The sequence below is a fragment of the Nannobrachium achirus genome (assembly GCF_963921795.1).
Source record: "Nannobrachium achirus genome assembly, chromosome: 22".
Taxonomy (NCBI): domain Eukaryota; kingdom Metazoa; phylum Chordata; class Actinopteri; order Myctophiformes; family Myctophidae; genus Nannobrachium; species Nannobrachium achirus.
This window is the reverse complement of record NC_137829.1, coordinates 16554262-16567282: the sequence shown is the minus strand read 5'-3', so window position 1 is coordinate 16567282 and position 13021 is coordinate 16554262. Positions and strand designations below refer to the sequence as shown.

The 13021-nt window shown below is 43.4% G+C and overlaps 1 protein-coding gene across 1 annotated transcript in view; it reads left to right on the top strand.

Moving 5' to 3' along the window:
* Positions 1 to 12341, top strand: part of LOC308307451 (inactive dipeptidyl peptidase 10-like) — a gene marked incomplete at both ends in the record, with an annotated part of 76911 nt that extends 64570 nt beyond the window's left edge. Inside the window, 10 exons of the mRNA XM_080752714.1 lie at positions 1421 to 1542; positions 2151 to 2198; positions 4896 to 4965; positions 7208 to 7402; positions 8352 to 8406; positions 9225 to 9324; positions 10470 to 10528; positions 10731 to 10806; positions 11442 to 11521; positions 12207 to 12341. Coding sequence (XP_080608840.1) covers positions 1421 to 1542; positions 2151 to 2198; positions 4896 to 4965; positions 7208 to 7402; positions 8352 to 8406; positions 9225 to 9324; positions 10470 to 10528; positions 10731 to 10806; positions 11442 to 11521; positions 12207 to 12341 — 940 coding nt within the window. The remainder of the gene's footprint in view (positions 1 to 1420; positions 1543 to 2150; positions 2199 to 4895; positions 4966 to 7207; positions 7403 to 8351; positions 8407 to 9224; positions 9325 to 10469; positions 10529 to 10730; positions 10807 to 11441; positions 11522 to 12206) is intronic.
* Positions 12342 to 13021: the final 680 nt, after the last annotated feature.

Here is a 13021-nt window from a genome sequence, read left to right as displayed (position 1 = left end):
GAGAAGAAAAATTTGTAGTAAAAATAGTAAAAAGATTCACGGCCGCTGGGGGCAGAGTTCTCCTCTGCCTACAAAATGATGTCAGACTTAACAGCCCGATAGTGACAAACACAAGCCTGCCTACCTAACTACTCTAACCACAGGGGTTAAAGTTCTCAGTCCTGGGGACTGATTTCAGTCTCGAGGATTACATAGGGCAGTGATGTTGATAGGTTTTTAATGTAATGAGTCCCGGGACCCAAGAAGGGTCTTTCGGATGAGTCCCAGGGATATTTTATGGGTCCCACAAAAATTCAACGCGTCATGTCATTTTTGACAAAGTGCAGCATTTAACTTGAATTGGTTATTATATGGTTATGTTCATGTTACGTAGAAATGTGTCTGAAAGAAATGAACCACAATTCCAAATCTTACAATTTTAATACTTCCAAATAGTTTGATTTTTTTTATACCGGTTCGCCGGACCGAACCGGTAATATCGGATGTTGACCACTTGGGGGCGCAGATAGAAGCTTTTACAGAGTCTTCATAATCAACAGCCACGTGTTATTTTATATACATCGATAATATATGGATCTTCTCAGTGAGATGTCTCCTGTTTGTACTGTTACTGCTTCTATGGAATGGGGGAAATGCTCTCTGCCGTGCTTGTGTTTGCTCTGCTGTACAGAGAACCAGTGGACTGGGTCAAAAACAGTGGATTGGGATTGCTTGTAGATCGGCTACTTTTGTTTTGAACGGTTGATCCTAGAGGGACGTGCCGCCCCTCTATGGATGCGGGAGGGCAAGGCGCAGGCGGCCGTGGTGGTCCGCGGCCCCGGCGGACCACCAAAGGGACGGCGCTGCCACGAAAACGCTATAATCAATCAAACAGTTAGGCAGCCTAGGCTACATACATACTGTCTCAGATAGCATAGGGTTTATTTCTGAGATCAGTGCAGATCTGCAAAAACATAAGAATAATGGGGAGGTGTAGCGATGGCTTCGGTGTGAATGACAGTCGTCAAAATGCTAGTCTAGTGATCTCCAAACTAAAAAGCAGTTATAATTTCAAGATATGAGTATTTGAATTGGCCAGAATAGCAATAGAATACAACAGAACTTCAGAAGATACTTCTATAAAATGAAGCATGGATTGGAACACAGATTCAGTGAAGGCAGTTCAGAACTTCAGGGAAACACCTCAATTATTGGTGTGCGCTGCGCGCGCCATGTTTCTAACATCACATATTGGGACATGGTCTGAAAATAACTTTCAGTCTTGGGATTTCTTTTGGCTTTAACCCCTGCTCTAACCAAAACAATGTTCAAAACTGAAAAACACAGTGGATCCATTGTGTGTCTCTATAACCAGACAGTGGATCCATTGTGTGTCTCTATAACCAGACAGTGGATCCATTGTGTGTGTCTCTATATCCAGAGTGTCCACAGTGGATCCGTTCCACAGACGGTGTGTGAGCTGCTTCCTGTTCACGCCTCAGTGCTCATACTACAGTGCCCTCTTCAGCCCAGACTACCAGCATGTTCTACTCACCTGCAGAGGTGAGACTGCTTTTAATGTCAGTGGTGGGCAAGGATTCTGAACCGTCCACTAGAGTTCTCAAATTCTGCCCGAAACCCGACCATTGATACCCGACCGACATTTAGGGTAGGGTAGGGCCTAAAATGTATGCTAATTAGTCGGGCCGGGTAGGGCCAGGTCTCAATGAAAAAATGAAATATTAGTTTTTCCGACCCGACGTTTTCGGGCCGGGTAGGGCCTAACATGTATGCTAACTAGTAGGGCCGGGGAGGGCCTCGGGCCTGCCCAGTTAGGGCCCAGTTAGGGCCGGGCCTTCATTTTCAGGCCCGTTGAGAGCTCTACCGTCCACAGCCCTCCTCTGGCCGCAGACACACAGTGCTTGTCTTTGGGGGGCATTTAAGTCCCACCAGATCGTATCTTAATCACCATCATCATCATCATCATCACCATCATCATCATCACCATCATCATCATCATCATCATCATCATCATCAACAACGCCATCATCATCGTCATCGTCATCATCGCATCACCATCATCATCATCATCATCATCATCACCACCACCATCACCATCATCACCCACTCTCCTCGTTGTTTACAAACTGTATCTTTTTTTCTTTTTTCAGGTCCCGGAATTCCACAAACAACTTTACACCCACTGACCAATGTGACGGGTATGTGTCTGTCTGTCCGTGTCTTTCTGTCTTTCTGTCTGTGTCTGTCTGTGTCTGTGTCTGTGTCTGTGTCTGTTTCTGTTTCTGTCTGTAACTTGTCAGCGCTCTTTCAGAGCAGTAGAACAGCAGTAGAAAAAGAAAATACATTTTCTTTTTGGTTGTTGATGTTGCTCTAGCTTTTTGTTTTTAAATCTCTCTTTGTACATTTCCCATCTGTTAAATGATCGTGTGCCACCAGGTTACTTAGATCATCCACCCAGAAACTCCTTTTAGTTTCCCCTTCAAACCTTGCAAAACAAGGTGATCGGGCCTTCTCCGTATAGCCGCTACTTTGGAATAACCTCCCACTCCACATGAAGGTTAGCCCCACCATTGAAATCTTCAAAACCAAATTGAAGAGCCACTTTTTCACCCTTGCTTTTAACATAGTTTGAGGTTTATGTTTGGTGTTGTTGTTTTTTTTTTGTTTTTTTTTCTTACTACGTTATATGCCTAGCCTGTGTTATTGCTTTAGACTAAGGTCTACTTGTTGTTTTGTCTCTGGAAAGCACTTTGGGTCAACCACTGTTGTTTTTAAAGGTGCTACATAAATTAATTTGACTTTACTTGATAATAGCAGATCTACAAGCTCACAACATGCGAGTCACTGCGCAGCACAACAAACAGTAGCCTACAGCAGTTGTCTATACAACTGTAACTATGCACACACACACACACACACACACACGCACGCACGCACGCACGCACGCACGCACGCACGCACGCACGCACGCACGCACGCACGCACGCACGCACGCACGCACGCACGCACACACACACACACACACACACACACACTGGTATAATTAAAGTAATGCAGTTAAGTACAGATCAGAGGTCCTGAGGAGCACACAGCATCCAGGGGTTCTCCTCCCACTACCAGGGAGAGATGTTGATTAATTAATCCACCCATTAAAGACGATGATGAATTAATCCCACCCATTAAAGACGCATCATTACAACCTCTAGGGCAATGTGGTTCCCAAACCCTGGGTTCGGGATCCATTTTTATTGCTTCACCAGTAAATATACAATTTTTGAATGAAATCCCCCCGCACGTGTTTGTTCGTGCATGCCCATATATGAAGATCCCTGATGTCATCGCTATGACTGGCCAGATGGCCAAGACATGGCCCATATCTGTGTGGCTGGTTCAGATAGGGATCTCCATGTATGGGCATACAATGAATTGTATGTTGTGATGTCATGGGAACCACTCTAACAGAATCCCTTTTATGCCCATATATGGAGATCCCTGATGTCATCAATATTAAGCCCGTATCTAACAGGACTTCATATGGGAATGACCATATATGGAGGAAGACAGCATAAATGTTGGGGGTTAAAGAGAGTGTCATGTTGTTGTTGTTTGTTCACAGAGAGTGTCATGGTGTTGTTGTTTGTTTACAGAGAGTGTCATGTTGTTGTTGTTTATTCACAGAGAGTGTCATGGTGTTGTTGTTTGTTTACAGAGAGTGTCATGGTGTTGTTGTTTGTTTACAGAGTGTGTCATTGTGTTGTTTGTCCACAGAGAGTGTCATGTCATGTTGTTGTTGTTTGTTTACAGAGAGTGTCATGTTGTTGTTGTTTGTTTACAGAGTGTGTCATGGTGTTGTTTGTTCACAGAGAGTGTCATGTCATGTTGTTGTTTGTTTACGAGTGTCATGGTGTTGTTGTTTGTTGTTTGTTTACAGAGAGTGTCAAGGTGTTGTTTGTTCACAGAGAGTGTCATGTCATGTTGTTGTTTGTTTACAGAGAGTGTCATGGTGTTGTTGTTTGTTGTTGTTTGTTTACAGAGAGTGTCATGGCGTTGTTGTTCACAGAGAGTGTCATGGTGTTGTTGGTGTTGTTGTTTGTTTACAGAGAGTGTCATCTTGTTGTTGTTGTTTGTTTACAGAGAGTGTCATGGAGTTGTTGTTGTTGTTTGTTTACAGAGAGTGTCATGGTGGAGAAGAATGAGGCTTTAAAGGATGCACTGGTTTCCACGACGATACCGAAGAGAGTCAGGAGAACCATACACATCAATAACTTTGGTAATATATATTAATTAGAATATGATAAAGATACATATCAATCAATGTTAATTTTGACAGCAAATTCTTATTTAGTCTTAGTCTTTGAATACCAAACATTTAGTTTTAGTCTTAGTCTTCTGAAATTGTTTAGTGTTAAGCTGGGTTCAAACCTGGATTGTTCGAGCGGTGCGATTACATACAGTAATGCAAAGACGAGACGACACGCGACCAAGCGCGGCAAAACCCGGCGTGGCGTGAACGATCCGAACGGGGCGGCGCGAACGGCCGCTTCTGTATCTTCGCCCCACTTGGAAAAATACAACTGAAGCGCTTCACCCCCATTCCACCCATCGCGTCCTGACAGCCAATCAGCGTTGATGTTGTCCGGAGACACGGACATGATTTTGCGCGCGCTCACACACACACACACACACACACACACACACACACACACACACACACACACACACACACACACACACACACACACACACACACACACACACACACACACACACAGTCTAATGTTGGAGCGGCGCTCCAAAAAGCAGTACGGTGTTCTGCTGCAGCGCTACAGGGAAAGAGGATGAAATGGCAGAGTGACAAAGTCATCTGAAAAGCTTTGTTTCTCTTTTCACTGCAGCTCTCCGTCTGGAAATCAGTGTCCCGGCGCATCTGGACGAAAGCAAGCAGCATCCTCTGCTCCTGATGTTGTACGTGAGCTCTACCTTCCACAGCATCCTCTTCTCTGAACTCTAGCTTTCACACACAGTCAAATCATTAAAGATGGGGTGCCATGATTTTTTCCCTCCTACAACATAATCATCAGGTATTATGATTATACTTATTTTTTAAAGTCTACAGGAAGTGTTGAAGTTAATATGTTTTTATGTGGCCACACCCACCTGCTCATTAAGTATGCCTGGTTGTCAGGTGGGTGGTAGCCTCGGAAACCCAGGCTTCTTTGGCGATAGGAAGAAAAAGAAGCCTGGGCGATCGCGTTATGATCACTGTTGGAGGAAGTGTAGAATTTCCCTAACCAATCAGAGTGCAGAGAGCGTCACACCGAATGTGTTGACGTCATGACGCAGCAGCGTTCTCTGCGCTGAGCAGAGGAGCAGAGGGGGGTGGGGGGAAGAGAACACATGCTATTGGCCAGAGACGCCCGCCCATCTGCCTACACAAACTGGTCCGCGTTAGGTTAGAGTGGGTGGGTGGTGACCCACACCCACAGTGTTGTTGTGGGGTAAAAAAAAAAGGGGGAGGGGATGCAATTATGATGTCAATATATCAGTGTATTTCAATTTGGCCTTTTGACTCAGAGGCTTTGAGCTTTCAGGAAGTAACCAAAAACACACAGGGAAGACATACAGTATTTGCTTATTATAACCACACCTGGGGACCTATTAGAGTAATCTTAGATTATTAGATTATTAGAGGAGCTAGTACGTTCATTTTTAGTAAACTTAACAGTCCAAAAGAAAAACAGACAGTTGAACATCACTGGTGATGCTGTTGTGCTCTCTGTTCTTTTATCAACTTTTGCCACCTCTCACGAGCATAAAGATAAGGTAAATCTGTGATTTCTGCCTTCGCATATTAATCTCTTTGTTGTAGAATATTCCGTGGTTCTTCTTTTTTTTTTTGCGGGCGTTTTCTTTTTGTTTGTTGCTGCTATCCATGTTGATGTTCAGCTCCGACTTCAACAGGATAACAACCAGCGTAAACACTGTTGTTGTTGAGGCGCAAGCTACTTCCGGAGAAGACGGCAAGATACGCTGTGATTGGCCGGTATGATCCGGGAGACAGCGGATACAGAAAAAGGGAGATGATGTAATTTTCCCGCGAAATCCGGCCCCCACCACGGCTCATAGAAAACATATTTAGAGAATGCTTTCCGGGCTGAAATTCATGGAGTGGATGTTCTAAAACTTTAGCGATTTAATAGTTAGATCAAATTTAAGATTTGTTTAATTGAAAAAGTTACACAGTATAGGTTTAAATAATGGTTAAAGTAATAATGTGTGATAATGTGTTCCAGGTCTTAATGGGTTAATATTTGATAATCAATCATAATAATTTAATTTGCTAGATTAGGGAAGCCATCTGTCATCTCTAATATTAATGCTTCATTTGTCATCCCTATATTAATGCTTCATCTGTCATCTCTGTAACTCATTCTGTGCCAGATGCCAAAATGCCTCCAAGGTAGCTGTGCCGAGATTTTGTATGTTTTTCTTTACTATGCAATGAAAAAAAATGATTTTTTTTATTAATTTTTCAGAAACAGACACAGTTGTTGTGATTCAGTGGCAAAAATAATTTTGTCAATCGGACAAATGGTTCCAGAGATAGAGCTGTTTGAATGAAAAAAAGTGTCCATCCACTAGAATGGACACACATTTTCACACATTTTCTCAATCAGCTAAACGAGGGAGCGAACACACAAACAGAGAAAAGCATCTCTCTGATCTCAGGTTATTTTGACATCTTTAAAAAAAAAAAAAAAAAAAAAAGGGTTTTTTTTTTTTTTTTTTTTTCTATGTAAAAAACACAAAAACCGTCATAAGCCGTCATTGGCACACAGGGCTATTGGAAAAAAAACGTCAAAACCGTCATGTGGCACAGAATGAGTTGCTTCACATTCTCCCAAGAGCATCTTTATCTACTCACTGGGTTTATTTCGATCCTTTTGATTCACTTTATTTGCATAATAATAAAACTATCAAAATCAAACAACAAACAAAATACTTAATGTATTTGAAGTCATTCTGTGTAAATTGTTTTATTAAGCAAAAGTAGAGGAGTGGAAAGGAAATGGTTGGAATAACATGTTCCTTCCTAACAGAGTACTAAAATGAATGTTGTGTGACTTTAATGCAAAGACAAGAAAGACCAAACAGAATCACGTGGCAGGTATCTAAACTGGCAACGTCTTTTTCTTTATTTCTACAGACACACCGCCCCCGGTGGCCAGACGGTGAGCGACCGCTTCTCTCTGGACTGGGACTCGGTTCTGGTCAGCTCAGACCATGTGATCGTGGCTCGTCTGGACGGGCGGGGCAGCGGCTTCCAGGGCCAGAGGATTCTGCATGAGCTCTACCAGAGACTGGGCTCTGTGGATGTCCAGGACCACATCACTGCACTGGAGTAGGCTCTGTTCCATTCATAACATCACTGCACTGGAGTAGGCTCTGTTCCATTCATAACATCATGCACTGGAGTAGGCTCTGTTCCATTCATAACATCATGCACTGGAGTAGGCTCTGTTACATTCATAACATCACTGCACTGGAGTAGGTTCTGTTCCATTCATAACATCATGCACTGGAGTAGGCTCTGTTCCATTCATAACATCACTGCACTGGAGTAGGTTCTGTTCCATTCATAACATCATGCACTGGAGTAGGCTCTGTTCCATTCATAACATCATGTACTGGAGTAGGTTCTGTTACATTCATAACATCATGCACTGGAGTAGGCTCTGTTCCATTCATAACATCATGCACTGGAGTAGGCTCTGTTCCATTCATAACATCATGCACTGGAGTAGGTTCTGTTCCATTCATAACATCATGCACTGGAGTAGGTTCAGGCTCTGTTCCATTCATAACATCACTGCACTGGAGTACCGGTAGGTTCTGTTCCATTCATAACATCACTGCACTGGAGTAGACTCTGTTCCATTCATAACATCACTGCACTGGTGTAGGCTCTGTTCCATTCATAACATCACTGCACTGGTGTAGGCTCTGTTCCATTCATAACATCACTGCACTGGTGTAGGCTCTGTTCCATTCATAACATCACTGCACTGGAGTAGGTTCAGTTGAGGAATGAGTTAACTGGTTACCATGGTTACCAGGTAAACACCTCCCACTCTGGCCGCTGATGAGCAAAAACACTACATATCCCATGACGCAACGCGGCCGCCAGCAAAATGGAGCGACGCATTGTGAGCTTGTGGATCTGCTATTTTCAAAACATTGTTATACATTTGAAAACTCGAGTACTTCCATCGATGGTTATTTGGTCTTTGAAAATATAGAGTATCTGTAAATATTATGTCCCAAACCACCAGTCCTCTCTTATTTCCTAGGTACCTGCTCACGCTGCCCTATGTTGATGGGAATAAAGTTGGAGTTTACGGGAAGGTACGGTAACACAGCTTATTTATCTAGCTGCTGCTCGTTACACTGATCTGATAGTTATGATAGTTACCTACTCATCCCGCGAGGGAAATTCAGATATCGCAGCCCAACCCAGCTGCTTTTTTTATCAGCTTTAACCCAGCTGAACTCAACCCAGTGATGCCCACAAGGAGCGCAAGGGGGAAGGGGAGCAGTGGTAGCTGGAGCGGGGAATCGTACCTGCGACCTCTGGGGCCTCCGGAGTCCTAGGTGTGGAATCTATGAGTCTTATTTAGGAATAAGGAATAGTTCAGGTTTTATATTGATTCATAAGAAACCTGAATATTGTCACTGCTGGGTGGAAAACTTGTAGCTATGATTAAAACTGTTACTTTCTAGGGGAAAAACAGAAGAAACAAAAGTTGATTGATTGATTGATTGATTGATTGATTGATTGATTGATTGAATACTTTATTAGCAGTTTGCAGAAACAAAAGCACAGGAAAATACAGTTCAATACAAGGTATGTTAAGAGGATTTTAAACCCAAGAAAACACCACGGCTTGTTTCCATTGGGGTCCTTTGTGCTAAATATTCAAAAAACACACAAACACACTTAGTGACTTACTTACGCCTCGCAGCACGAGGCGTTGTGAGCTTGTAGATCGTCTATTTTTGGCAAAGAGGTTTGGTGTAGAGGGCAAAAAGGGGTCCCTGCCTCATCTCTCTCTCTCAGCTAAGGGGACCCTGCTTCATCTCTCTAAGCTAAGGGGTCCCTGGGCTTAAAAACCTTTCAAGACACATGCTGTAAAGTATTCTTTCTATTTGTGTTGTTGTTGCAGGCTTACGGAGGATTCCTCAGCGCGCTGTTGCTCTTGTCCAGTGGCTCCATGTTCAAGTGTGGCGTCGCAGTGGCTCCTGTAACCGACTGGAGACTCTATGGTATCAGGACACTTACACCAGTATAGTGCAGCGGATTAGCACTAACATCATGCACCTTTTGTAAGAATCATGAAACTTTCAGCATAGTTAGTAAATACCATTATTAAATGATTTTAATATTTTTGTTAGAAAGACCTGGATCCGGATCTTCAAACAGTAAAATCAATAGGACGTTTGTATAAATAAAAAAATGGACCTCACGTTATGTCAATCAAGTTTGCGCACTACCGCCCATTTCGGACCAGGGTTGAGTTTCTTTCAGATTTTCAACTGGGTCCCTTTCTCTCTCTCTCTCTCCTCTCTCTCCTTGGCCTTTTTTGAGGATTTTGGATTTCCAAAACGCAACGAAAAAAAAAAGAAACTGCAGTGTGCAACCAGCTTAAATCTGACTTCCCTCCACGTCTGAAAATGAACAATATGGCATTATACTAACTATGCTGAAAGTTCATGCTTCCTACAAAAAGCAGTCAGAACGTGGGTGATCTGTTGTCTAGACCAGGGGTTTTCAAACTTTTTGACTCAGGTCACCCCTGTAAATAACGTTTCATCCATGGCATCCCTAAATTACACTGTTAACATATCAGATGACGTAAACATGCACATCTTTCCACCTGAGATACGGCAGGCTATGACACAGAGAATTATCCGTTTCCATCAGAACTGACTGAAAGTAACGTTATACTTGATGTTTAACCACTTGAAACCCAGCATCCCTATTCTGTTGTGACACATTGTGAGCTTGTAGATTGGCTATTTTTGGTTGGCTGTAGATGGAAAAAGAACTTGTCAAGTACAGTGCAGGTCAAGTCTGGTTTACTAAGTATCGTGAAGTGATATTGATGTAGTGATATTGATCCAAATATTATCCGATTATTCTGAGGCACCCCTGGACTGGCATCACGGCACCCACTTTGAGAAACCCTGGTCCAGGCTAGGCCCAGACATCTAGCATCAGTTGGAAATATCAGCCCTGATCCAATGAAATACTGTTCATGAATTCCATTCATGTCATTATTCAATGCCATGCTTTTGAATCAATCACCATTACATCACATGTAGGAAAGTAACGTGTGAACAATGACCTCTAAAAGGTTCAGAACAGCATGAACACCGGCAACTCATCTCTTCTGTTTCTTCCTGTAAAGACTCAGCTTTCACTGAAAGATACTTTGGATTTCCAGGCAAGCAGGATGGCAGATATCAGGTAAAACATTAGCATTGCTTTCTTTCTTTCTTTCTTTCTTTCTTTCTTTCTTTCTTTCTTTCTTTCTTCTGGACTCAGTCACTCGTTGCACTGAGCACTTCTACTTGTAACAGAGTGTCCCTGCATTGCAGTATTGATACTTTTACTTGAGTGAAGAAGAATTGAGTGTTTTTTTCAGAGTCAAAGCCTGTGTCCTCCACAGATCTCCAGTCTGTTCAGTAACGTCACCGTGGCAACCACCCAGCGGAGACTGCTCATCATCCACGGCACTGCAGACGGTGAGAACATGCTTATTTCATATGTTTACAATAAAAAAAACACATGAGTCAGGACGAGAAATCTGAGTAAAAACTTCCTCAACTGCACGAAAAGAAGAAAGAAAGGAGAAAAAAATCACTGAACTGTACAAGTCTTACCAGTCGGTAAACGTTTTCATGTCAACATTGTCAAGGACCCCCAGTTAGGCCTATATGTATTTGGCAGCCTGTGTGACTGTCTCAAAGATCAGTGGAGCCAGTGGACTATGCCTTGCTTTCACCAGCACTGAAGCAGAGAAAAGCAGATCCAGGGCTGTGAGAATGAAACCTAAAGGAAATCAAACCGTGTTTGTGTTTGCGTGGCACATGACTTCAGGCACAGGCACTGTGGTTGCTGTGGCAACCCCAGACCCAACCCCCAGACACTCCCCCCTGTGCAGTCAGTCTTGCACCAAATCAGGATTTGACAAGCGCGCTTATAGGCAGTAAAAGATGAGATAGATTATCAAATAATGGTTAAAGTGGTTAAAATCTAAAGTGATGCTTTCCAGGACTAAATGGGTAAATTAAATCATGGCTAGGAGAAGTGGGGTCTCGGTGCCGGAGCATGATGATTATGATGAATCCAGTGTAATTACTGTCTTCTGTTCCCACAGCTACCGTTCACTTCCAGCATACTGCTGAGCTGCTGAAACTGCTGTCTGCATCCAACGCTAATGCTAATTACACGCTGCAGGTGAGCTAATGCTAACTACTCGCTGCAGGTGAACAAACGCTAACTGCACACTGCAGGTGAGCTAACGCTAATTACACGCTGCATGTTAGCTAGCGCTAACTACACGCTGCAGTTGAGCTAATGCTAACTACACGCTGCAGTTGAGCTAATGCTAACTACACGCTGCAGTTGAGCTAATGCTAACTACACGGCACGCTGCAGGTGAGCTAATGCTAACTGCACACTGCAGATGAGCCAACACTAACTACGCGCTGCAGAACCACCCTTCCTCCTCTGTGTTCCATTTAAACTCAAACGGTAGCAAATAAAAGTAAAATTAACGTATTGATTGCCAAGGCTCGGATTTTCCGTGTTTAGATTAAAGGGAAACTAGCTAACTTTCTGTTCCACTGTTTATGTTGATATTCATCCCTTGGAGGGACGTTTTTGTCAGGGGGAGCTGGCCGGAGCTCTTAATTGCTCCCTTTGAACTTCAAAGGGGTTGTGCACTGAAATATCAGAAAGAGAAATTATGACAATTGATTGATTGATTGATTGAATTCTTTATTAGCAGTTTGCAATGTAACCCAAGAAAGCACTATGGCTTGTTTCCATTGGGGCCCTTTGTACTCAGTTCATAGAAAATAATGAAATACAAAAACAATGCTGTGTTTGTGTCTTTGTCCTCCTGCCTCCTGTTCTTCAGATCTTCCCGGATGAAAACCACGACATGTCTTCAGTCCAGAGCCGGTACTACATGCTGACTTCACTGCTCAACTTCTACAGGTCCTGCTTCCTGGAGGAGCTGCCCGTCCCGGCCACCCCCAAGGAAGACAACTAGGCTTTGTTCTGTTAGATGGTCGGACGGACGGACAGACAGGAAGATGACTAGCCTTTGTTCTGTTAGATGGACGGACGGACAGGAAGACGACTAGCTTTTGTTCTGTTAGATGGACGGACAGACAGACAGACAGGAAGATGACTAGCCTTTGTACTGTTAGACGGACGGACGGACAGACAGGATGACGACTAGCCTTTGTTCTGTTAGACGGACAGGAAGACGACTAGCCTTTTTCTGTTAGACGGAAGGACCAAGGGGTCCTTATCATTTACCTAACCCTAACCCTAAGGACCAAGGGGTCCTTATAATTTACCTAACCCTAACCCTAAGGACCAAGGGGTCCTTATCATTTACCTAACCCTAAGGACCAAGGGGTCCTTATCATTTACCTAACCCTAACCCTAAGGACCAAGGGGTCCTTATCATTTACCTAACCCTAACCCTAAGGACCAAGGGGTCCTTATCATTTACCTAACCCTAAGGACCAAGGGGTCCTTATCATTTCAGCTCTGATTTCAATTCAATTTCAATTCAAAGGAGCCATATATGGCATCATCTTACCTGGAAGTTATGCGGGAACACCCACTGAGTGGAAAAAAACAGAGTCAGCAGGAGTCATGAGGAGTCAGCAGGAGTCATGAGGAGTCGGTAGGAGTCAGCAGGAGTCATGAGGAGTCAGT